Source organism: Paroedura picta, chromosome 4, assembly GCF_049243985.1.
Source record: "Paroedura picta isolate Pp20150507F chromosome 4, Ppicta_v3.0, whole genome shotgun sequence".
In the NCBI taxonomy this organism is placed as follows: domain Eukaryota; kingdom Metazoa; phylum Chordata; class Lepidosauria; order Squamata; family Gekkonidae; genus Paroedura; species Paroedura picta.
In genome coordinates, this window is record NC_135372.1 from 126,093,382 (window position 1) to 126,118,990 (window position 25,609).

Here is a 25,609-nt window from a genome sequence, read left to right on the forward strand (position 1 = left end):
CATATATTGAATCACTTGTTTTCTAGACTGGGTCTTGTTTTCTCCTGTGGGCCATTTTGTAATTTAAAACTCACGTTTTGGAATGCTGAGCCTTTTGGCATCCCTCTGTAACATTTCTTCCCTCTCCTTTTCTGTATGCCAGCCTTTCTCAAATTTGTACTGTTGAGAAACCCTTGAAACATTCTCCAGGCTTCAAGAAACCCCAGAAGTGGTGTGATTGTGAAGAATACGGTTGGGAAGCATATCTGTGTCTACCCCCACCCAAGGCTCCTCCCCTTCCAACCCCCTCCAGGCCCATCATTGGCCATTTTGGGAGGAGGGTGTGGGTCAACATGACCATATATGGTCATATCACCCGATAAACATTTAACAAATTTAAAGAATATATAAAAAGTTAATTGACTCCCACCCATTCGGGAAACATTTCCAGGGGCATCAGGAAGCCCCAGGGTTTCATGAAACCCTGGTTGAGAAGGCCTGATGTATGCTCTTGTTTATATATGGTCATTGTCTATATTTCTGGATGTTATGTAAGGTATCCATGCATTTGGTAAAGTGGCTTGCCTCATGAAAGCGCGCGTCCCATTGCATTCACTAGCCTTCAGATTATTCATGAGATTATTTGTTATTTCAGCTGTATCAAGCAAACACATCTTCTCTTCTGGATTTCTTTGTTTATAAAATGCAAGTTAAATAAAGGTTCTGTGAGTGTGTTATAGGCTGTCAGGTTGCTTCTGATTTATGGCTTATGGTGACTCTGTCATTAACAGCCTTGCTCAGGTCTCGCAAACTGACCCCAGCTCATTTTCAGTGGAAAATTCTCCAAATTAAATTGGACTTCTAAAGTATTTGCTGTAGGATATTTTTAGAAGTGACGGTCTCTTGCTGTTGCGAATGTACAGTAGGAATAGTGATGAAAATTAATATTCTCTAGCTTAATAAGCAAAGAAGTGCTAATGCTGTTTGGTTTCTTGTTTGTTTGGGTAGTTTTCATGTCTCTGTTTTGAAACTTTTCTGAAACCTAAAAGCTCTTGTTGAATGGATGTTGTGGCAAACATGAGACATAAAAGGTCTGTGCTGTCGAAAGAGGAGCAATACTGTGGATTATTACAGACTGCAGAATATGATGGAGAAAATCTAGGCACCTGGTAGCATGGGTGATTAAATACATGATACTTGCATATATAAAGGACCTGAAATGTTTTTCAAACTGCTGGATAAGTTGTTTACTTTAGGCAGTAAAGTGAATGGATATGCTCAAAGCCCTCTGTTAAATGGTGTACTAGGGGAAAATCCTTGTTTGGTAGTACAAATGTAAACTAGCTTGATTTTTTTAAAGCCTGCTGTACTGGAAACATTTATCTTGAAAGTTTCCCATGACTGGAAAATGCTACTAATGATTTTCTGGGCCCATAGTTCTCAAAATGGACTGTAGCTGTGACCTGCAGTCTGTCTGTTGCTTTCCATAAATCATTGAATCAGATCAATGCTCCTGCTACAGTAAAAGAACTTGGTGGCAGCATTTGAGAATTCATGCTTTAGGTGCCTAAATGGATTGAAACAGCCACACAGGGTGTAACTGATGATAACCACGCATTTAAATGACAGATTATTTCTGCTTTTGTTATATTTTTAGTTCATTTTTGTTGGCAGGAGGGTGTGTAGCATATTGTACTTTCTTCCATCACAGGGAGACATTCTTAACACTAGGTCCTTTAAAAAAAACTTGCGTGCAGAGGTGCATAAAATGGGTCACTTGGTGGTTCTATATATCTAACACCCTAAAAGTGTTCTCATGTTGATTGGTATCGTGGTTAGGAGCGCTGACTTCTAATCTGACGAGCCGGGTTTGATTCCGTGCTCCTCCACGTGCAACCAGCTGGGTGACCTTGGGCTCGCCACAGCACTGGTAAAGCTGTTCTGACCAGGCAGTAATATCAGGGCTCTCTCAGCCTCACCTCCCTCACAGGGTGTCTGTTGTGGGGAGAGGAAAGGGAAGGCAAGTGTACATAAGCTGTTTTGAGACTCCTTCAGCAGCATATAAGAACAACTCTTCTTCTCCTTTTAGGTTCTACAGTTATGGAGCTGAGTGATGCCAATTTGCAGACTCTGACTGAATATTTGAAGAAGACGCTAGATCCTGATCCTGCTATAAGGCGTCCTGGTAAACCGCATGTGGTCTGAAAAATGGTGTCTGTTTAGCTATTTTGCCAAAATGTTCATTAGATATTTTTCAGGAGTAACAGTATTGCCCCAAAATTAAGGATTTTGCAGACTAACAACATCCCATATTAAAGAAACAAGCTTGAAACTTTCTGGGACATAACATTTCTCTGAAGCAGCAGGCTTAATGCTCAGATTAAGAAGTAACACAGCTTCATGTATGCCAAAGATGAGGCTGTCTACCAGTGCCACAAAAGAATGCAGTGCCTTGGAGAAGAAAATAATATTAAGCCATGATTTAGACTCCAGCAGGAGCTTGTGCATGAGACCAGTCTTCTTTTCAAAAGTTAAAGAATTCTCAAAGTGTTCTTGACAATTCCAATGTCGTACAAAATCAGTTTGATATAAAAGCTGCCAATAGCAAGGTTCTGATCAGGTGAAATAGGTGGGAATTGGAAGAGGTACAGAAATAATTTCAGAACAAAATTGTCACCTTTAAGGCCAACAACGTTTTATTTAAGATATATAACTTTCATGTGCATGCGCACTTCTTCTGATTCAGTGAAACAGAATTGTCTCAAGCATTACATATCAGTGTGGGGCGGGGTTAGTTGCCAGGAAGGGCTGGTTAGAGTCAAGTTGCATAAGTAACTGAGTGATTATGGCTGAGCTTGGACTAAGATGGTTGATAAGGTCTATGAATGGCAATACATTAGCATACAAATCGGACTTAACAAACAGACTTGAGAACAGAGTAAGAGCCTAGTGGCACCTACAAGACCAATAAAGTCCAATTCTGGGTATAAGCGAGAACCGAGATACCTTTTTCTCCACCAGGAATTTGCCCCACCTTACCTCTCGTCCCGTGGTGGAGCAAATTTCTGGTTCCATTCAGTGTCGGCACCAGCCAGGGACCATGGATATATCCAGGTCTGGCTGCTGCCCCAACTATGGCATCTCAGAAGGGACAAAAAAACGCCCCAGGCAGCTCAGAAGTGCTACGTAGCACCATGGAGCCAGTTGGGGTATTTTTGTTGTTGTTCAGGAATGTGGTATTGCTACCACTTTCCTAAACAAACAAACAAAAAACCTGTGCGATGGAACTTTGCTGCCCTGTCTGCCCTTCTGGAGGCACAAATCCAGGGCGGACAAAGTGTGCCAGCCTAAACGCTTCCCTATGTGAAGGCACAGATCTGGGGCAGACTGGGTGCAGCTGCTAAAAGGCTCCCCCGTGTGGGAGCAGGAAGAGCTGGGGCAGCAGGCCCCGGCTCAAACATCAGGCTGCAGCCAACGCACCAGCCTCTGTGAAGTGATGTTCAGAGACTTAGCATGTGTAGATGCAAACTCCTTCAGATACACTGAAACAAATTTCCTAAAGTGTTATATATAGGTAGGAGGAGAGTTATTTATTTGATTTGATATATTGGCTGCTCCTGTCCGACAGCAGTCTCAGGGTGGATTACAACATTAAAAACCCATATGTAGAAGTGCTCCAGAAAAGTGAAGGCAATATATTAAAATGCAGGTGTGAGGGCTGAATGAGGTTAGCATATATAGTTAGATAAGAAACCATTATCCCTGTTAAGTCCTGTTGGGGGCCTTTTTTCACACTTGTACTCATTAGACTTTGGACAAATTAGGATAGGAAGATTTTTAAACTCTTAGCTCAAAAACAGAGGAACAATACAAATTTTCTACACGGTCAAATGTATAGTGCAGACATCCCCAGTGTGGTCCCTCTGAGTGTCCTTGTCCTGCTGCCTGCCAGTTTTTTTGGGACGAGGCTGTGACCAGGTGGTACCAGCTGAGCTTCTGATTAGCCATTGGAGATCTGCCAGATACTGCCAGATGAGTGTGTCTTAGTCAGCTCTTTAGGCATATATCTGTATTCAGTATGTTCATTTTGAAACGCATCCTGCTAAACAGCTGCTGCGTGAAATACGCATAACTTAACTCTCTTGACATTTTGTGATTGACTCCACCTTCTGCAGCTGACCCTGTGTCAGATTTCTAAAAGTGCAGCTGGCTCAAAAATGTTGGGGAACCCTGATATAATCTATGCAAAACATACGTTCACCTTCTCCTAGACTGGTTTTTGCAGGATCACATACATTTCCAAACTTCAAATATCCTAGGAAATTGCTGTCTTTCTTCTCTCTACTTAATGCAGTGTTGACTTTTAAACAATCAGCTGTTAGCTAAGATTTTTCTGAAGAAGATTTAGAACTGGGTGGATGCTCTTGTTGATCTGTCATTTCAGAGTCCAAATGAATTAAAACAAGAACATTGTTTGAACTACACTAGAAATTGGGAGGGGGGGATTCAGAATTTAAGCAAGCACAGCTTAAACTGGTTGTTGTTGACAAGGCGGAAATTAAAGCCCTGGTCAGACTGAAAGTATTCTAAAAATGAGAACCTTATTCTCTAGCTCTTTCCTTTATGAGCCACAATAAATGTAAGCAACTGCTGACTGACAGCTATTAAAGTGAAACTCTGCCAAATTGTTCAAAGTTTTTGGTAACTTCAGGATATTCTTTTACAGCGGAAAAATTCCTTGAATCTGTTGAAGGAAGCCAAAATTATCCACTGCTACTTTTAACGCTGCTAGAGAAGTCACAAGATAATGTTATCAAAGTCTGTGCCTCAGTCACATTCAAGAATTACATCAAAAGGAACTGGAGAATTGTAAGTATTTTGATAAATTGTGCCAATGCATACTGTAGGACTGGATCCTATAGAACTGCAAGTACTTTTGAGCGTGTGTGAGTAACAATGGAAGTTTCACAACTGAAGCTAGCCAGTAGTAGCTTACTGCATTTGTATCTCTTTTGTAAGGCCTGCACCAAACATAACCTTGCTTGCTTTGATCAGCAAATTCCACCCATCTATCCTGATGCATTCATTCTCCCAAAGCAGAATGTACAGCTGGAGCTGTGTCAGACTGCTTTAGTTCTAGGCTTATTAGGTTTTGGGCATCCATGTGTCACTTACAGCTCAAACCGATGCAAAAATCATGACCCACTAGCTTGGAAAGTTTCTTGTAAAATATTTGCTGCTATTTGTATAGAATAGCTCTTGCGCGTGAGACACATTGAGCTCATCCAGAGTGTTCTTTGTAGACAACATTTTTGTGCAGAGATGCTGTTGGTGTTATAGTGCCTGGTAATGCTGATCAAAAGCCACTGTAATGTTGAGGATAGATTATTGTAATGCATTATATGAAAGGCTGGCTGAGAACTCTTCAGTTGGAACAGAACTCTGCTTTTTAATCAGTTTCTCCTTAATGATTTTGTAACACTTGGCTGGGCAGCTTCACTGGTTACCTGTTTGTTTCTGGTCACAATTCATTGTACTATTTGCTACTTTTAAAACCCTTTACTGTCTGGGACCAACATATCTGGTGGACCAGCTTTCACCATATGATCCTGTGCATCATTGTTGGCGGCCTTCTCGGTTTGGGAATGTCTGCTTATGTTTAGCGCATGCACACTTGTTTTTCATGGCTACAGCCACACTTTGGAACGGCCTTCTAGATATGATACTGCAAGCCTCTCACATTCTCTCACATAAAAGGTGCAAAGCAGAATTATTTTGATGTTTCTCTGGCAAATGGTCATGGTAAATACTGCAACAGTTGCTGTTAACCTGCTGTACATTGTTTTATATGTTTTAATGGTATATGTTTACATTTTGAAGCCACTTTTGGATTTGTGGAAAGGGAAGATATAAATATTTTAAATGAATGAATGAACATTTTGTTTGTAGATCGAAGATGAGCCAAACAAAATCTGTGAAGCAGACAGGATAGCTATTAAAGCTAACATAGTACACCTGATGCTTAGCAGTCCAGAACAAATTCAAAAACAGGTGAGAAGGTGTCAACATCAAGTAGAAACATTTTTATTTCAACATGGGATGTGTGATTTCAGGGGAAAATGCTGTGCTGGGTGTGAAATATGCATTGCAAAATAAGGCAGAATGTATGATTCAAGCAAAACACAATGTTTTCAAACCCAGCTAGAATATCTGTGTATTCTTGCAGATATAGAAATGATTCTTAAAAGTTAATTGATAATTATTCCATTGTCGTAAAAGCCACGATTTCTTTGCTCAGCAAGGGATAGACAGGCAAGAATAGGAATCTGGGTTTTACTGTCTTTGGGGTTGCTCATGCTTTGCTAAGCATGAATGGGGAGGAAATGGTCTTGGCTATGATGTGATTGTAGATCCATGTTACTCGCCTGTATGCTACTCTTTCACTCAGCTCCTTCACCTTAAGCAGTTCTCCCTCTAACAGAAAGGCACTTTAAGTAGGAGGAAGGCTCCTTGGTTAGAGGACAGGTTGGCATTTTTTTTTCCTCTCATGCACTGTGAGTTGGAAGTTGCTGAAGAAACAAAAAACAGAAATGCAGGAACTTGTGGCTTTGGATATACTAGACCAGGGGTAGTCAACCTGTGGTCCTCCAGATGTTCATGGACTACAATTCCCATGAGCCCCTGCCAGCGTTTGCTGGCAGGGGCTCACGGGAATTGTAGTCCATGGACATCTGAAGGACCACAGGTTGACTACCCTTGTACTAGACAGTACACAGGCTGTATTCGGGGCCAGTAGGCAAGTTCCTACCATTTTCATTAGCAGTTGTGTGTTTAACAGTTGTGGGGAGGGAACTGTAGCTCAGTCATAAAGCATTGGCTGGTCATGAAAAAGATAATGATGATCATGACGATAATAATAATAATTATTATAACAACTTAATTTTTAGCCCACCCTTCCCAGTTGGCTCAGGGGTGGCAAATACAAGTCATAAATTTGTATTGATAAATAATTATTAAATGTTTTAAATTACACTATATTCATTAAATTATCAAACGGTCTCCATTAAACCTGATGAAGAACTCCATTTCTGCTGTTGGTGTTTTATGGGTGGTGCATTGTTTTGTGAGCAGGGAGCACTTTCTCAGTGTTAATTTCCTGGCCTCAGGCATAGGCCTGGTGGAACAGATCTGTCTTGCAGGCTCTCTGGAAGGGCTCTCTGGCCCTTAGAGGGCCCTGATCTCATCAGGGGAGAGGGTTCCACTAGATTGGAGCTGGTTGAGGCCAGTTTCAATCCCAAGCATCTCCAGCGAAAAGAACTGGATGGCAGGTGTTGTGAAAGACCTCCCACCTGAGACCCTGGAGAGCTACTACCTGTTTAGGTGGACAGTACTGACCTGGATGCATTAATGGTGTGATTCAATATCAGGCAGCTTCATGTGTGTTCAACGGTACATTTTCTTACCAATCACTACATGCGTATACTTTCTTTTTAGTTAAGCGATGCAATCAGCATCATTGGTAGAGAAGATTTCCCTCAGAAGTGGCCTGACCTCCTGACAGAAATGGTGAACCGCTTTCAGAGTGGAGACTTCCATGTGATTAACGGAGTCCTTCGCACAGCACACTCTTTGTTTAAAAGGTATGGAAAAGCTGCATAAATTTCTGAGTTCCAATTAGAACGCAAGAATGCCTTTTGATTGCCACCTTGCTTCCTTATACAGCTGGCTGTTAACCTTCCTAAAATTTATCAGATACAAGTTATGACTTTCCTGTTTTTGACAGGTACCGTCACGAGTTTAAATCAAATGAACTGTGGACGGAGATCAAACTTGTCCTCGACGCCTTTGCACTGCCACTGACAAATCTTTTTAAGGTACAGCATTGGGAAGTCTAGAATTTACATTAAGAGAATTCGTCTCTGCATTCTTAATGTCTGTCACCTGTGGAAAGGTCTTTTTCCCCATCACAGCCATCCTTCCTGTGTTGCTATATAGACTGTGGGGTTGCAATTTTTGGCTAAGAGATTAACTTATTACTCCAAACCAGGGGTAGTCAAACTGCGGCCCTCCAGATGTCCGTGGACTACAATTCCCAGGAGCCCCTGCCAACATTTGCTGGCAGGGGCTCCTGGGAATTGTAGTCCATGGACATCTGGAGGGCCGCAGTTTGACTACCCCTGCTCCAAACGGGTAACCCACATTGATCCGTAGCTGCAAAATAAAGCAGGAGTTCAGTGGCACTTTTAATAACTTACAGAATGAAATCCAGCATCAAGTAGCTAGGGCTCACTTGACCTGGGGTATGAAATATGCATTCCTAAGGTTGATGCATGTAGATACGGTTGCTCACTTTAGTTTCTGAATTGAAATTTGCATCCAAGTTTCTCATCCAGTGGATGGAACAATCTCACCTTCCGTGAGACAATTTTATTTTATAAAAGTTTTTAATGAGCTGGGTGCCTGTGTGTAATCATTCGGGGAAGAAAGAGGACACATCCGATTTTTGTCCTTCGGGATTATTTAAATTCTCAGGACTTATTTCTCCTACCTATCCCTTTTTTCCCTTTAAATTCATCTGGCTGTAACAATCCAATGTCAGTCTAGTATGTTTCAGTTGGCGGTTCCCCCCCTCGTTTTTTAATTAGTTATAAAATCATATTTTTGCACATTTGGTGAGACACTCTCACCTTTTCTGTGGGAGGTTTGGTTTGTTTCTATTGTTTACATAAAGGTTGATAAATACAGAGATGTTGGTAGCAGTATCAAATCCTTTATGCTGCCTAGCTGCTGGTTTTGTTTGATGGTTAAGTTGTTTACCTTTATACCCCTCACTATAAATATATTTTTAACCGAAACAAACCACTGTCAGGTGCATTCTACTTACATCTTGCTGCTGGTGCTAATCTCTTTTTGTCCAGGCAACAATTGAGCTTTGCAGTACTCATGCAAATGATGCCAGTGCTTTGAAAGTGCTCTTCTCCTCTTTGATTCTGATTGCTAAGCTGTTCTACAGCTTAAATTTTCAGGTAAGCCGTCTTTATTTTCATTTGTTGTTTTCCTGTTAGCTGATAGAACTGCTCTTCTGAGCTGCCTTCTGACATGTCCCTAGGTGCCTGAAAATTCAGGAGGCTACTTCAGTAGCAGATGGCAGGGTGATCAAAGACCTCAATATTGCTAGTTTGAAGATGATGAAATATTTATAATTGCTCAAAAATCTGGCTGCTAGGATAATCTTGTGCTTGTGCCTATCTTGTGCTAGGATAAATTATTTAAGCAAGATTAACAAGTCTAAAGGAATGTGCAAGTTCCCTCTTTGCATTAAAAATTCAATTTTCTTGGTCTTTCATACGTGGATGCTTCTCCTCTTCCTTCTGTTAAGAAATCAGTTTAATAAAGCTTGTGATAGGAAGCAACGGGAAAAATGAATAATGGCTTTTGACAGTTTCTAAACTGAGGGTGCTAGGCCTATTTAAGTAAGTAAGAATAGATGTCCTTCCCTGTATAGCTAGCATCCTCCAGGATTCATGAATGGGTGTATTGGTATTCTTCCTCAATTGATATTTTGTCCTTTTTTTCAGCAAATTTCTTGCCAAAATAGAGTAGAAATATGCTACTTCTAACTGAACCAATTAAAATCTGGATCTTAATTTTGTTAGGACCTTCCTGAATTTTTTGAAGATAACATGGAAACCTGGATGATGAATTTCCACAATCTTTTAACTTTGGATAACAAACTCTTACAGACCGATGTAAGTAATCGCATAATTTTTGCAATATTTCCATATAACGGAAACATTTTTTGCAATAAATTCAGTCTGATCTAACAAACAGATAAAGAAATAATTGCCTAAACCTTCCAGCATAGTAACAGCGTATTATTCTTATTTATTTTATTTATCTCTGTTACTTTAGTGTTTTATGACATAGGCATGTTTGTTTGGAGCAGGCAGGGTAAAAGTCAAAATTAAATAATAAAGCGTTTGGAATGTGCTTTTATTTATTAGGATGAAGAGGAAGCCGGTCTACTAGAGCTTTTGAAATCCCAGATTTGTGATAATGCAGCCTTGTATGCCCAAAAATATGATGAAGAATTTCAGCCTTACCTGCCACGTTTTGTCACAGCAATCTGGAATTTATTAGTCACAACTGGTCAAGAAGTTAAATATGATTTGGTAAGCTTAACTGTGTGGCTGTTTTGTATCCAGATTGAGTTGAATTTTTTTAATACTTATTTCAATTAAGCTTGCTGTGTGTCTGTCTTGCAGTTGGTAAGCAACGCAATCCAGTTTCTTGCTTCAGTTTGTGAGAGACCCCATTATACACACCTTTTTGAAGACCAGAATACACTCACAAGTATCTGTGAGAAAGTCATTGTTCCCAACATGGAATTCAGAGGTAATATTTTTACTTTTTAAAAAGGAAGCTTGATGGTTTTTCTAGGAAGCAGGAATTGCTGAATGCTCACCGGAGAGAGCTTCAGAACATTTGGCATATTACATCAGACAATTTAAGCGATAGCCTTTTTGCTAACTTAATATCTTAAGTTGGCTTACAACATGCATTTGGGTAGGCAGGATAGTAAAAACACTCCTCTGCTTGTACATGTTAATCACAAGAAGTGAAATTCCTTCAGATAACTAGAAAAGTTGATTTTACCTCCCACTCCCCCAAAGTTTTATTTTTTTCCAGCACAAACAAGTTGCTTTGAGCTTATTTATTCATAATTTAATTTATAGCCCACCCCTTGTGTAACCAGCTTGTGGCGGGTAACAATAGGAACAAACTCCACAACATAATAAAATCCCCATAAAACATGACGAAATTCAACAATGAAATGAAATACAACTGTGGCAAGAGCTGTTGACCCACTCTGTTTTTCCCAGCCTGTTATTCTCACAAGTCTTTCTATGCTTAGCAGCCATGGAAACATACTGTTTCACAAAATGCATGCCAATTGGATCCAGAAGCTAATGAGTCTCATGCTGTCTGCAGAATTTTCAGCCAAATTCTTTTTATATACCACTCCAAGACGTCATAGTAAAGAGCAGTATATAAATTTGAATGAATAAACGTTTCCCCCCCCCCCTTTTGTTCACAAAGGGCTTCATAAGCAGTTTTTAGTGCGACAAGCAGTTTTTATTGCAACAAGGGAGATTGTTATTCAAAAGTACAAGTTGCATGGGCTGAGGAAACAGTTGCATGATCATTTGAATCCTGAACTTGATCACAGATACCAATAAGAGTTTTGTACTTATCAGTTCCAGCTGCATATATTCTCAATCCCAGTTAAGGTTTCTTAAGGTTTTTAAATGCCCCTGATAGACTTTTCTTGATTCTAGTGACTTCATTAAAAGAGTGGTTTAATGTTAATACAAATCTAATTATTTTTCTATGGGCTACTTTTTTTGCAGCGGCTGATGAAGAAGCTTTTGAAGATAATTCTGAAGAATATATCCGAAGAGACTTAGAAGGATCTGGTAATCACAAGTTTTTATCTTGGCATTAAGAAATTGAAACAGTTGCTTAATTTGGATAGAGAAAATTGAAAATCTTCTGATCCTAGAGTAGACAATCAGTTATTAGTGTATTAAAAACTGCTGTCCTTTCAGGCTTTAGATATATAATGGGTGTACTTTGACATTTGTCCTGAGATTCTGGCATGATACAAGGAGGTGGCATTTACTGGGGGATACATTTGATGCAGTAACCATTTCTTAGCTTGTGTTTTACTAGTTGCTAGCTTTCACATCGCCTTCAAGGACAAGCCCATGTAACGAACAGTATAATAGTCTAGCCTCAAGGTCAATGTGGCAAGGATCTATATGGCCAGATCAGCCAAGTTAAAGTAGCGAAGCATCCTGCAGGCTAAATAAAGATTGTAGAAAGCAATATTTTTTGCTGCTAAATTAGCTTGCTTCCCCAGCGATAATACTGGGTCCAGAATATTCCCTAGGCTGATAACACCAAGTCAACAAGAATTAACGGGATGCCATCAAGTATGAGAAAGCAGCGTAACCTTTGGAGTCCCAGCATTACCAGCCAGGACTCAGATTATGGGGACTCTGTATTCTCAGGACTCAGATTCATCTTGTTCTCCCTTAGGCATTTAACCACACAAGTCAAGCAGTGTCTCAAGATCACTAGAACAAATTTGGATAAAGAAATACAGAGCTGGTTGACAGCAGCCTGCTAATGTCAACCCACACTGATGACAACTACATTTGAATAGTAGTCCTCCTAATCCAGGCCATAAGGACCTGTTTAAACCACTCCAAAGCACATCCCTTGATACCTACTTCTGTCTCTAGATGCCTCAATAATAAAATGGCATGGTTCACAGTATCAGCTGCTGATAAATCTAATAAGAGCAGCAAAGATGGATGGCTCCCGTCTACAGTGAAACCGAGATTATGAATTGAAGCCACCAGCACTGTCTCCTCCCTTTAGCTCTGCCCAGAGTAGATGTATCATCCAGGACAATAGGGAGTTCTGCAACCTCTATGTTCATTGGCCACATTGTCCTTTGGTAGCAATGGCTTATTTAGTAACGAACAGAGAAAACCTTTGAGAGGCAGAGGAAAGGCACCCCGAGTCAGTGGTTGATTTATGATGGACACCAAGGACTCATTAATATTATCCTTACTTGATTTCAGCAGCTAGGTTGGACAACGGTCCGCAGCATAGATGATAGTTCTCACAGATCCCAAAATCCTACCTACAATCATCATGGCAACTGGGTCAAAATGATCCACAAATACACCAGATGATAAATATTTCTCCTGGATGAAGCATGTTTAGTGATCCTTCATTGCTCATACGCCTGTCACGATTAGAGTAGGCTTCTGTTACTCAATGAAATTGCTCCAGCACTATAAAATTACAGGCTCGGACATTAGTTGCTCTGTGTTCACAGTGGAATGTATCTTACTCTCATTTCCTTGCCAAGTAGTTCTTCAAAATCAAGGTGCTGATTGTAACCTGCCATCTCTTCTATTTTCACTTGTGTCTCTCACAGATATCGATACCAGACGTAGAGCCGCTTGTGATCTAGTGCGAGGTTTATGCAGATTTTTTGAAGGGCCTGTGACGGGGATCTTCTCTGGTTATGTGAACTCTATGCTGCAAGAATATGCAAAGAATCCCTCGGTCAACTGGAAACACAAAGATGCTGCTATTTACCTTGTAACATCTTTGGCCTCAAAAGCTCAGACTCAAAAGGTACCATTGGTCTTGATGGGAATCACTTTAGTACTACAGAAGTTACCTGCAGTAGGCCCTAAAATCAAAACCATTAGTTAATATTTTAAATGTCACTCTTCAAAAATGCTAAATGTCTGTCGTCTAACATTATTTTTATATTTTACTTCATTTATATCCCACCTTTCTGCCCAAAGTATTCTCTCCTCCATTTTCACATGCCTGGCAAGCCAGGATGTCCGTATGTGTATTCTCATGATGTCTTCCCAGACTAAGAGGAAAGGTAGCAGAAGGAATGTTAACAAGACCTAAGTTTGAGTGGTCATCTGTAAACTGAATCCTCTTTTCACAATCAGTAGTTAAAAAATGATTTTGCATCTTATACGCTTCTTGTGTGTAGCCGCCATATGATAAATAAATAAATAAATAAATAACAGTTTAAATCTCCTCCTAAATTAAGTTAACACTTTAGAGCAGGGGTAGTCAAACTGCGGCCCTCCAGATGTCCATGGACTACAATTCCCAGAAGCCCCTGCCAGCATTTTTCTGAAATCTTGAAATACCTAAATGCTTGAAATACCTAAAAAAAAATCTATTGAGCAACTACTCGGGTTACATTCTATTTCTTTAATTCAAAATCTCAGGGCAGAATGCCTAAGAAGAAACTGTAAAGTGTGTGAGCAATTCAGCAGTGCCCATTTGGCTGGATTCCCACATAGCTTAAAGATAATTTCTGGATTGGATTATTTCAAGTATTGCTGTATTTTCTTTCCTTTTTTTTTTTTTTTGGTAGCATGGAATAACCCAAGCCAATGAACTTGTAAATCTGACAGAGTTCTTTGTGAACCATATTCTACCAGATCTCAAGTCTCCTAATGGTAAGTTTAGAATTCTATCTGCGGTCTCTCTTAAACATATAAATACAAATTGATCAGGACTTCCGTAGCTCCTGCTAGCAGAAAGCCCCTGTGTAGCTGCTGATGAAAAACTCAGACGTTAACAAGATGATTTGGTTTTTCCTTTGGGGAAAATTTTAAGGAGATTTAAAGTTCTTGGAAAATCTGGTATTGTGTGTGCCGAAGCAAAGTTGGAATTCTTCAGGGTGGGAAATAGAGGAGGGAAAATCAAATCGTGTGGATGTGACATTTTAACTGACCACTTTGAAGTCTTCATTTAAAAATGGATTTCCACCTGTTGAAGTCCAAAGGTCAGCTGACAAAACTAATGTAAAAGAATTTATGACAATTAAAGCTACTCAAAGTGTATATAAACTGAAGAACAAGGAAAAGTCTGTGCAGAGTTCAGCAGAAAATGATGACAGTGTATAAATTTAACTAGGTGTTTCTGTCTCACCACTAGCTGTAGAGAAACTCAGTGAAGTTACTGCTTCTGTTTGTAAATTGGAATTGTACATTGTAATTCTTTCAAGTGTCATACTATGTTGTTGGATTTTCTGTCCTGCAATAATGACAGCTAAGGTAACAAACTTTTTTTTTACAGTCAATGAATTTCCTGTACTTAAAGCAGATGGTATCAAGTACATCATGATTTTCAGGAATCAAGTAAGTTGCATTGTTAAGTCTAAATTCTGAAATGTCTAACTGGAATAGTTTTATGCAACATACTGGGAGAAGCTATAACGGGGGGTGGGGATGAGACGAGGAGGGAGGCCCGAACCATTCCCAAATAGCCACAGTCTCAAACATAACCCTGGCCATTTCACAGGCCCTGTGGAACTTTGACAGCTCTGTCAGGGCCTGGATTTCAGCTGGCAACACATTCCACCATCTCGGAGCCAGGGCTGAAAAGGCCTTGGCTCTGGTCAAGGCGAGGCAAACATAGTAGGAGTCATGGATTACCAGCAAGTTGGTATTAGCAGAGCTTAGTGTTCTCCAGGAAACATACTGAGGAAAGTGGTCCTTCAGGCACCCAGGGCCCAGATCATGTAGGGCCTTAAAGGTCTATACCAGGACTTTGAAACTGATCCGGAACTCCACCGGTAACCAGTGCAGCTGCTGGAGGGCAGGTTGAACATGAGCCCTCCACGGGGTCCCCGTGAGGACCCTTTTAAAAGGTTTAAGAAAGATACGGCTATCAATTCAAGAAGCCTGTGGTCTTCTCCCTCCATTATCAAGGACAGAAATTTGAAAACAGTTCTCGTAGCAAGTGCAGGTATCATAATATAGTAGGTGAAACTTGGTTGAAACCGAGTTAATTTTACCATGCTTTTTGGTAAGTGCTTCTAAAATACTTTAACCCATGCGTCTGTTTTTAGGTTCCTAAAGACCAGCTTTTGGTGTCCATTCCTCTCCTAATAAATTACCTTCAAGCAGAAAGTATTGTCGTTCATACATATGCAGCTCATGCGCTTGAAAGATTATTTACAATGAAAGGGGCTAACAACACAACCTTGTAAGTTTATATCTGGGGGTTTTTTTTGTCTGCTTGAATGCTCTAGTGAGATCACATGTATTTTAAGTATTGTCGAAGTATTTTTAATGGATCACACCATCCACAATGAGATAAAAGTTCTAAAATCAGGCACATGGACTGTGCTTCATTCCTAGAGAGGCTTTACTCTGTGTTGTCCTCCATTCCTGTTCCTTACACATCCCTGCAATGGTTTCCAGCTGCAATAGACTGCCTTTCCTAGAAGGGGGGGGGTTTTGAGCCAGTTTGGTGTAGTGGTTAGGAGTGCGGACTTCTAATCTGGCATGCTGGGTTCGATTCTGCACTCCCCCACATGCAGCCAGCTGGGTGACCTTGGGCTCGCCACAGCACTGATAAAACTGTTCTGACCGAGCAGGAATGTCAGGGCTCTCTCAGCCTCACTCACCTCACAGGGTGTCTGTTGTGGGGAGAGGAATGGGAAGGCGATTGTAAGCCGCTTTGAGCTTCCTTCGGGTAGAGAAAAGCGGCATATAAGAACCAACTCTTCTTCTTCTTCTTGAGCAATTTTAAAATCGCTAGAGATTCCTGAACACACTGCCTTTTCTTCTTTAGAATTACAGCAGCAGAGATGGCTCCATATGTAGAAATGCTGCTAACAAACCTTTTCAAAGCCCTGACACTCCCAGGATCATCTGAAAATGAGTATATTATGAAAGGTAAGAGGTTGTGTTAGGACAAAAAGGTGCACTCAGGGATGCTATATGTGTGGATGCAAGTATACAACCCCCCCCCTGTGTCCCCTAATGCAAAGGTTATGCAAAGGGTAAAACACGGAACAGCCTCACCAACCACCCAGTTGACCAGCAGCTGCTCAGAGCCCCTCCCTACAAGAAGCCCATTAGCAAGGACTGGAAAGTGTTTCCTCCCCCACTGACCAGAGGAATGCCAGTTCCAATGGCCAGCACGTTCCCTTTCTTCTGGCACAGATTGTTGGAACAGCCTGTTCTGCAAACTTGAGGCAATTTCTCTATGTGTTAAAAAGTAAAATTGTAAGTTAGCTGGCCACCCTTGAACTGTAACCAAAGGGCAGGATATGAATAAATAAATTTTATTCTGCCCATATAGCCTCGGTAGGCTTGGTAGGCTGAAACAAGCAGCCATGTAAAAATTTTATGCAGTGATCTTTAGTGTGCAGAGAGGTTTACAGCTCTCCCTCCCCTTCTTTTTTTTTTAACAATCCAGTAAGGTTGTAGTGACGTTTCATATGAACAAAAATCAGCTGGAGCCAAGAGACAGCAAATTGGTCTATATGAGCTTAGAGTTGCTGTAGCTAGGGGTGTGGACTAGCATAGGATCCCTAATTTGGTTTCCTACCTTGTATTTTATCGTTTATAGTTTATTTAATCATTTTAAGATCTGTTTGGTTATGTAACCCCATGGCCTATTTTATTATTTTGTTGAAATTTTAAACCCTATTTTTATGTCTTATACATATTTTATGCCAATAAAAGGTTACTGACTGACTGATCCCTAATTTGGTTTCCTGAAAACTGTAGGAATGATCTAAGGGGCTTCATTTTTGTTCTTTGGTCTTGAGCCTCAAAGCAACATCAGTTTGGACCAGCTTTTGAACCTCAACAAGTAAAGCTTTTGAACCTCAACAATTCCCTTTGCTTCACAAAATGCTTCCTATAGTTGCAGCCTGTTTTCTGTAAGCCCTAAAGTTGGGTGTTTATAAAAGGACATTGCAATCTTTCCTACATTAATACAAATCTCTGAATTTCCAGCCATCATGAGAAGCTTTTCTCTGCTTCAGGAAGCCATAATTCCTTATATCCCTTCTCTCATCACTCAACTCACGCAGAAACTGCTTGCTGTCAGTAAGGTAAATATGTATACATCATGGTCATTATTAATCAAGACATCACCCTCCGGTATTTTTTGTTAGCATGATTAGGTGCTTGTTTACAGTCATTCTGCAGACCACAAGCCTTGCTTGTAGACCGGGTGCAGTACAGTTATGACAGGACCAAGCGGTGGGTTAGACTGAAAAGTATGCCTGCTTGAACAGAAGACACTTTAACACATGCCAAGGATGAAAAGGAGTGCCATTTTCACAGACTTAATATTTGCTGTCCTTCACTGTTCCCAAGGATTCCCCAAACTCATGGGCAGCTTTTCAGGTGACAAGGAGGCTTTTAACAATATAGGGGTAAGAGAGGAGGCAGGAAGAGTCCTTCTGTAAGGAACGCCTCTCTGGTCTTGGGATCCAACCCAAAGAAAGAGATTAGACAAGGATCCAGAAGTGCACTAAGCTAGTTTGTGTATCCAGGTGTGTTCAGTCTTGTTGCCTGAGAAGTATTTATTGTTTTAGTTACATTTCTATACTGCCCTCCCTTACAGCTCAGGGTAGTTTACAGTAAAAGTTTACAGCTCATAGTACATAGAACATAATAATTGCTTAGACTTCTAACGCTTTGAATACAGTATAAGTAGACCCTGAACAGCAGAAGTAGGTGTTTGTGAAGTTATAATAAGAGTTTACCGGCTTGCTTTGGTGGGGGGAGAATGACACTTGGTTGCTCACAAACACTTGGGAGTCTTTTCATATGGAAGGTAGCATGGCTTGACGTGTGCAGATGAACGCTGGCTGCTATGGGCGTTTTCCATGCAGCATTTTCAGAATTTGAAACGTACCTAACATTTGTTCTAATCTCTGATCACTCTGTGGGTCTTTCTTTTCCTCTCCTGTAGCCCGTGTAGTCACATTTTAGGTGTTAGGAGCACAAGTCCACTGTGCTAACCTTGTTATAAGGAATGTGACCAGTGCAAAAGCCCTGCTGTTGACATATGCAGGAGAACTTCCTGTTCTTCTTTTCGATATTTGTATGACCTCAGTGACTACTATAAAGGATAACTACTTGCCCTAGACCTAATCTACAAATCTAGATACTCATTAGTTGCTAGAGAAGGAGACATGTCCAGAACACTCTGAATGGAATACTTAGGTGTGTAAGGGATGTGTTTGCATTTACTTAGAATGAAGATTAGACTGGAAGGACCAGGCACAATTCAAGTTTAGGGGTGGAACTGTAATGACAATTTTTCTGTGTCCTCACAATAAGGTCATGCACATCAGTGATACTCAGTAGCTTGGGAGCCACATGTGGCTCCTTGACAAGTCATGTGTAGCTCTTCTGAGCACTGTTTTACTGCAGTGACACACCTGTCCCATGTTTTTAAAAGTGGGCAAAACCCTTGCCCTGTGAGGATTGTGGTTGGCAGGTGGTTTCTGCCTTGAAACATCTGCCACCAGAGGAATGGGGTAAGTTGCCATTCTTATTCCAGAGGCTGGAACTACATGTGCCTCTTTTGGTCCACAATGACTCTCTACAAGCCATTGTGTGAATACTGCTGCTCTGTATACTTTGATTTTAGCATTGTGTAAAGTTACTGTGTAGTTTAAAGCACATTAAAGTATGAGAAGGCTCCAGGTTATTCCAGAGGGGAGGTAATGACTTAGGCTACGTACCAATACTTGGAAGTACCTGGCAGGATTTGGGGGAAGCTGGGGATGGTCATATAAGTAGTTAGCTGCCTAGTGTTCTGTGAGACAGTTTTCATTTAACACAAGGTACAAAAGCCCTATTTCTGGTTGTTGTGAAATCACATCAGTGACTGTCGGCTTTTCGTCTGTCGTCTTGTCTTTAGAATCCAAGCAAGCCTCATTTCAATCATTACATGTTTGAATCAATTTGCTTGTCAATAAGGATAACTTGTAAAGCGAACCCCGCCGCAGTTGGAAGCTTCGAAGAGGCATTGTTCTTGGTGTTCACTGAAATTCTGCAGAATGATGTGCAAGGTATGAAAATATATATATATATATTTTAAGTTGCTTGAACTAAACTACGCAAATTGGTTGATGGCCCAAGTCAGGGGCTGCAGAAAGTGCACGTAGTTCAAATGACACAGGCTGGGATCTTAAGGAATCATGCTAAAGGCCCTCCCTCCTGCCCCCAGTCACTCTTCCTCATTTGCAGCTTTCTTAATTCTCAGAACCGTGCTCCTGCAGGTCAGTGGGCACCAAAGGGATAGTGTGGAGAAGCAGCAGCGGGGAGAAGTGGTAAGATACTCCCTCCCCACGGGTGATCCAAGAAGCTGCCTCTTTGCTATAAAAGAACGGCCCTTTGGGAGGCAAGTCATTATTTAATCCAACTTTGTTAACCTCCATTCACAGTGTCATGCTTTACTTTAAAGAGAGATTGACAATTGCTTCATGCTTATCCCAAGCATCACCTCATAGGTTTTGCACAAGCTAAGTGCAGTAAAAGGAATGAGTTTTGGGTTTTCAGCTTCTTTTGGGGAGGTTGTTATTCCTTATCCAAGTCTTTTTGATGGAGATGCGTTCTTTAAAACAGGGGTAGTCAACCTGTGGTTCTCCAGATGTTCGTGGACTATAATTCCCATGAGCCCCTGCCAGCAAACGCTGGCGGGGGCTCATGGGACTTGTAGTCCATTGACATCTGGAGGACCACAGGTTGACTACCCCTGCTTTAAAACATGTTCAGCAGATGAAGCTGTCAGGTAACATGTCTGGCCATTGGCCTGTCGAGCTCAACATTGTCTTCTTTCATGGGCAGCAGCTTTCCTGGATTTCAGGCAGATAAAGGCCATTTCCCACCCCTGTTATCTCAGACCTCTATAACTGGAGATGCCTCCCAGTGCTTTGCAAGCAGGAAGTCCTGTCACTGAGCCCCAGCTCCCTCTCCAGACACGTATAGTCAAAAAGTGCTCTAGATCAGAGATAGTCAACCTGTGGGCCTCCAGATGTCCATGGACTACAATTCCCATGAGCCCCTGCCAGGGGCAGGGGCTCATGGGAATTGTAGTCCATGAACATCTGGAGGACCACAGGTTGACTACCCCTGCTCTAGATAAATGCATCTATATGCATCTTTCCCCTTACTTGTACGTAATAACAGACTTCCTTTTGCCCTTTTTGGCAGAGTTCATTCCATATGTGTTCCAAGTGATGTCTCTACTGCTGGAGATGCATAAAAATGATATCCCGTCATCCTACATGTCCTTGTTCCCACATCTGCTCCAGCCAGTGTTGTGGGAAAGGTCAGGCAACATTCCCCCTCTGGTGAGACTCCTTCAGGCCTACTTGGAAAGAGGTGCCAACACGATAGCAAGCGCCGCAGCCGACAAAATAGTACGTAGAAGTTGATTGCGACACCAGAATTCTGGGCAATGCCTTGTTTAACTGTTTTAAAGGGGAAAAGATTGGCAGACCACCTCATATATTATTGGATGGCTACACAAACGAAGATCACATGAGTGGTGAGCATAGTGGTTAACAGCGGCAGCCTCTAATCTGGAGAACCTGATTTGATTCCCCAGTGCTCCACATGCAGCCAGCCGGGGTGACCTTGGGGTGGTCACAGTTCTCTCAGGGCTCTTTTCACAGATCAGTTCTTTTAGAGCTCTCTCAGCTCCACCTACCTCATAGGGGTTTTGTGGGGAGAGGAATGGAAAGGTGCTTGTAAGCCTCCTTAGGACTGCTTTGGGTAGTGAAAAGCAGAGCATTTTTTTTAAGCTCTTCTCTAGTAATTGAAGGTTGTATTCAGCTACGTTTCTGCTTAGCTGCCGAAGGGCAACATGAGACAGAAGGCAATCGCTGATGGCAGTCCCCCAAAGTAGAATCTACAGATTTTTTGTATTTTACTGTAGTGAGCCAGAAACGCTTTGGGCAAATTCTCTTCAAATGCTTTTGCACAAATTCCTTTACAGACTGGCTCAGCCACAGCCTTGAATATTCCCTCCACTCCTGTTATGCACATTTTCCATCTCTTGTTCATCATCTTGTTCATCAGTTATTGGTCCTAGTCTGAATTGAAAATCACAGTCTGACTTGGTGAATACTAGATGTTTTCCTGTTTGGGTGCAGGAGCAGACACTGGATTCCAAGACACTGTTGTTTTTTTAACTGTAGTAGATGTTAGTAAGTGACAACTTCCATTGGAGTGGTTTCTGCGGCTTGGTAGTTCTTTTGAACCAAATAATAATAATTTAACATTTCTGTCTTAAAACCTACAGCCTGGACTACTGGGGGTGTTCCAGAAACTTATTGCTTCTAAGCTTAATGACCACCAAGGATTCTATCTTCTCAACAGTATTATAGAACACATGCCTCCGTGAGTACCAAATGCCTAGATTTCTCCTGTTCCTTATTAGCCTTTCCAATGATGCTTATGTCAAATATGGGGGGGTGGAGGGGGGTATATAGTAGCCTGAATAACAAACTGTGTTCCTTTTCTATCTCCAGTGAGTCCATTGATCAGTACAGGAAGCAAATTTTCATTCTGCTATTCCAAAGACTTCAGAATTCCAAAACAACAAAATTTATCAAAAGTAAGATCTCCATCAGTTGCTGTATAATTTGGGGGAGACTATTAGATTGAACAAATTCCCAGTATTCCCGCATGTCAGAGATTGGAGCACAACTCCCATCCTAAGACTATTGAAATCACTGGGCTCTGAGAATGAAATAACTCTCAATAGGATTGCACAGTTGGTGATCATTACAGCACAATCCTACAAACACGTTTGCCTGGAAATGCTGCTGTTTTCAATTGGACTAACATCAAATGTATGTTAATTTATATTTGCATTTATATATGTATATACTGAGCATCAGAGCATCCACTCCAGTCTTTGGTCTGAGCCGTTAAAACGTTTCATTGATTTTTCTGCCCCACCACATGCACACCCCCCCCAGGGGGAAGGACCTGTGAACTGGACCGATGGGGTTTGAAAAGCAAAGGGAGGAGTGGGTGGTACTTGAAAGCTTTGGCTTTGGGTTGAGCTAGTTGTTACTGTGGGCTGGGGAAGGTTTGTGGCACTCAGTCCCTCTCGATGACAGCAGCTTTGCAAGAGACCTGGTGTGAGTCTAGAGAACAAGAACACCTTGTTCTCAAACTCTTCTAAGGAGTGTCATTTACAGCTTTTTAAAAAAATTGACTCTTCTCTCAACAGGTTTCTTAGTCTTTATCAACTTGTACTGTGTAAGATACGGAGCAATAGCACTTCAAGAAATATTTGACAGTATACAGCCAAAGTCAGTACCCTTTTTAAAATACTGTTTGTTTCCAGTCAGGGGGAGGCTCATATCTATATCCTTGGGGTCCACGCTGTTCTCCAGCCCAGAGGGCCGTTGGAGTGGGGGGGGGCAAATATTTATAAATTTATTTATCGTTCACTTGCCCCATCTTCTGAGAAAAGCAGGGTGGAGCTCTGACAACTGAGTCTAGCACACCATCTGTGGAACCCTGTTCCGTGTCCTTTTGGCCAAGCCAAAACATGAGCATGATGGGAATGGGTTTTATGTAAGCAGCAATATTTCTGACTAGATATTAAGCCCACTGTGGGCAAAATACAGTGGGCCCTAGCATGATGGTGGAGGGATGGGGCGAAGGAAGGAGGAAAAGGAGAGAGACAGAAACACAGAAAGAAAAGGAGGAAGACAGAGACAGAAGAAGAGGGAGAGAAACAGGTAGCAGAAAGAGGCAGATGGAAGATAGGGAGGAAGGGAGAAAGGGAAAAACAAAGGGAATGCTGGGAGGAAGGGAAGGAAAGGGCAAAGGGAATGCTGGGAGGAAGGAAAGGGCAAAGGGAATGCTGGGAAGAAGGGAGGAACAGAGGAAGGTAGGTGGCCTTGGGACCTTCTGCTGGGCCCAGGGGCAGGCTTGGCTGCTCCAGGGCCCGGCAGAAGGCTCGGGAAGGCGGCGGCAGGCTTTGAGGCCTACTGCCGGGCCGAAGAGCAGTCTCGGCTGCTCCAGGGCCTGGCAGAAGGCTCCGGACGGGGGCGGTGGGCTCCGCGGCCTACTGCCAGGCCTAGGAGCAGGCTCGGCTGCTCCAGGGCCTGGCAGAAGGCTCGGGACGGTGGCGGTGGGCTCCGCGGCCTACTGCCAGGCCTAGGAGCAGGCTCGGCTGCTCCAGGGCCTGGCAGAAGGCTCGGGACGGTGGCGGTGGGCTCCGCGGCCTACTGCCAGGCCTAGGAGCAGGCTCAGCTGCTCCAGGGTCTGGCAGAAGGCTCGGGACGGGGGCGGTGGGCTCCGCGGCCTACTGCCAGGCCTAGGAGCAGCCGAGACTGCTCCAGGGCCTGGCAGAAGGCTCAGGACTTCAGGAGTGGGCTTTGTGGCCTTCTGGCGGGCCCAAGGGCAGGCGAGCCTGCCCCAGGGCCCGGCAGAAGGCTCCCTGGGCGAGGGGAAGCCGGCCGGAGGACTTACCGCTGGGGAAGGCTTCTTCCTCTGAGCGGCAACTCCCTGGCCGGCCCAGGCGAGGCTGGGCCAACCAGCCAATGGGGAGCCGCGCTTTGTGCGGCTCCCCATTGGCTGCTTGGCCCTCGAGTGACACTCGGAGGGCCCAATCAGGAGCCGCTTCGCGGCTCCTGATTGGGCCCTCCGAGTTTTTATCCCGGACAGGGCCCGCCCTAACTCCTCCCCACTTGCCCTTACTCCTTTATTCCTCCCGCTCCTCTGGAGCGGGGGGGAGGGTTAAAGATAAATATTGTGGGGGAGACACTTCTAAAAACAAATTCCTTTGCTCAATCTTCAGCTCAGTAGTTCTTTAGTGGTGATTGCCTACAATTAAGCAATGTTTCCCCCTGTTTCTTATAGCTTGGCTAGCATGAACAAGTGTCTCGGAAAGTGAAAGGAGCAGTGTTGCTTTTAACTGCTTAGAAACCTCATGCGGAAGATTAGTCAGGGGTGTTTACTGACTCAGTTTTAAGCTTTACCCTGTTTTTCTGTTCACCATAAGACCTGTTGTGTTCAGCAGAGAACAGACTATTTGGGAGGTCATCTACAGTAGTCCCAAAATTAGTATTGTGGGTGGGAAGGTCCCAGTATTTTTGCTGTAGGATCCAACTGAGGATATTGAGTAGGCATCTGTTCAGTTAGCATCAGAGTTGTAGAGACATTCTTCACAATGCTCTGCAGGTCCCCTCTCTCTTCAGATAATTTGGTCAATGTTATTGCAGACCATAACGTGTACATTCTCTAAATCCTGTTAAATGCAACACCTAACAAATGCCTTTGATCTCACTCCTGTGGTTAACATTTTAAAAGGTTCCTTTTGACACTTAACAGGATGTTTGGAATGGTTTTGGAGAAGATCATAATACCGGAAATACAGAAGGTGTCTGGACAAGTAGAAAAGAAAATTTGTGCCGTCGGCATCACGAAAATACTCACTGAATGTCCTCCTATGATGGACACAGAGTACACAAAACTCTGGTAGGTGTTCCTTTGATAGAAGTTCACCATTCAGATTATTGTGGCATCTGGAGCATAAGTACCCTTTCGCTCCCTTAGAGCAGAATTTTCTAAATCCTCCTCTGCTTAAATTTACTATTACTGCTACTGTTGCTCTAGTTCTAGTTTTGCTCTAATCTTAGCATAGTCCTCCAAAACTGACACTGTATCTCATGTTTAGGACACCTCTCCTTCAGGCCCTCATTGGTCTCTTTGAGTTGCCTGAAGACGACACCCTTCCGGATGAAGAGCACTTCATTGACATAGAAGACACACCCGGATACCAGACCGCATTCTCCCAGCTCGCCTTTGCTGGGAAGAAAGAACACGATCCCGTGGGCCAAATGGTGAACAACCCTAAAATCCACCTTGCACAGTCTCTTCATAAATTATCTACTGCATGTCCAGGCAGGGTGAGTAACTTCAGTGTGTTCCTGTAATCTCTTAATTCGGGGATAGGCTTGTGGGGAGGGGAACTGCGGTGGAGAAAATGACTCCATCTCTTCTTGACATTGCTCCTAAACTGCAGTGCTTTCCAAACTTTAAAAGCTTCTTTGTTTTCATATTCTAATCCTGAGTGAATTTTCTCTCCGCTAAGCCCTCTTGCAACTAGTCATAATTCCAAATGTGTGGGGGACCAGAACCCAAGGCTGTTGCAGTATTTGAAATATTTGCTGCGTTGCCTTTTCTAGTGCGGATGTAAGGAAATTCCCATGGGAAATGCC

The 25,609-nt window shown here is 42.4% G+C and overlaps 1 protein-coding gene across 3 annotated transcripts in view; it reads left to right on the forward strand.

Annotated features, from left to right (window-relative positions):
* CSE1L (chromosome segregation 1 like) overlaps positions 1-25,609 on the forward strand; it is a 33,910-nt gene that overhangs the window by 4,835 nt on the left and 3,466 nt on the right. For all 3 annotated transcript variants that reach the window (XM_077335571.1, XM_077335570.1, XM_077335572.1), the window contains 23 exons: positions 2,069-2,164; positions 4,706-4,848; positions 5,929-6,030; positions 7,474-7,619; positions 7,763-7,853; positions 8,898-9,005; positions 9,636-9,728; positions 9,984-10,151; positions 10,245-10,374; positions 11,391-11,456; positions 12,995-13,197; positions 13,970-14,054; positions 14,677-14,738; positions 15,452-15,588; positions 16,180-16,283; positions 17,355-17,452; positions 19,279-19,429; positions 20,574-20,782; positions 21,667-21,764; positions 21,896-21,981; positions 22,606-22,687; positions 24,720-24,866; positions 25,066-25,297. In XM_077335571.1, coding sequence (XP_077191686.1) covers positions 2,080-2,164; positions 4,706-4,848; positions 5,929-6,030; positions 7,474-7,619; positions 7,763-7,853; positions 8,898-9,005; positions 9,636-9,728; positions 9,984-10,151; positions 10,245-10,374; positions 11,391-11,456; positions 12,995-13,197; positions 13,970-14,054; positions 14,677-14,738; positions 15,452-15,588; positions 16,180-16,283; positions 17,355-17,452; positions 19,279-19,429; positions 20,574-20,782; positions 21,667-21,764; positions 21,896-21,981; positions 22,606-22,687; positions 24,720-24,866; positions 25,066-25,297 — 2,826 coding nt within the window. In that variant the 5' untranslated portion in view covers positions 2,069-2,079. The remainder of the gene's footprint in view (positions 1-2,068; positions 2,165-4,705; positions 4,849-5,928; positions 6,031-7,473; positions 7,620-7,762; positions 7,854-8,897; positions 9,006-9,635; positions 9,729-9,983; positions 10,152-10,244; positions 10,375-11,390; positions 11,457-12,994; positions 13,198-13,969; positions 14,055-14,676; positions 14,739-15,451; positions 15,589-16,179; positions 16,284-17,354; positions 17,453-19,278; positions 19,430-20,573; positions 20,783-21,666; positions 21,765-21,895; positions 21,982-22,605; positions 22,688-24,719; positions 24,867-25,065; positions 25,298-25,609) is intronic.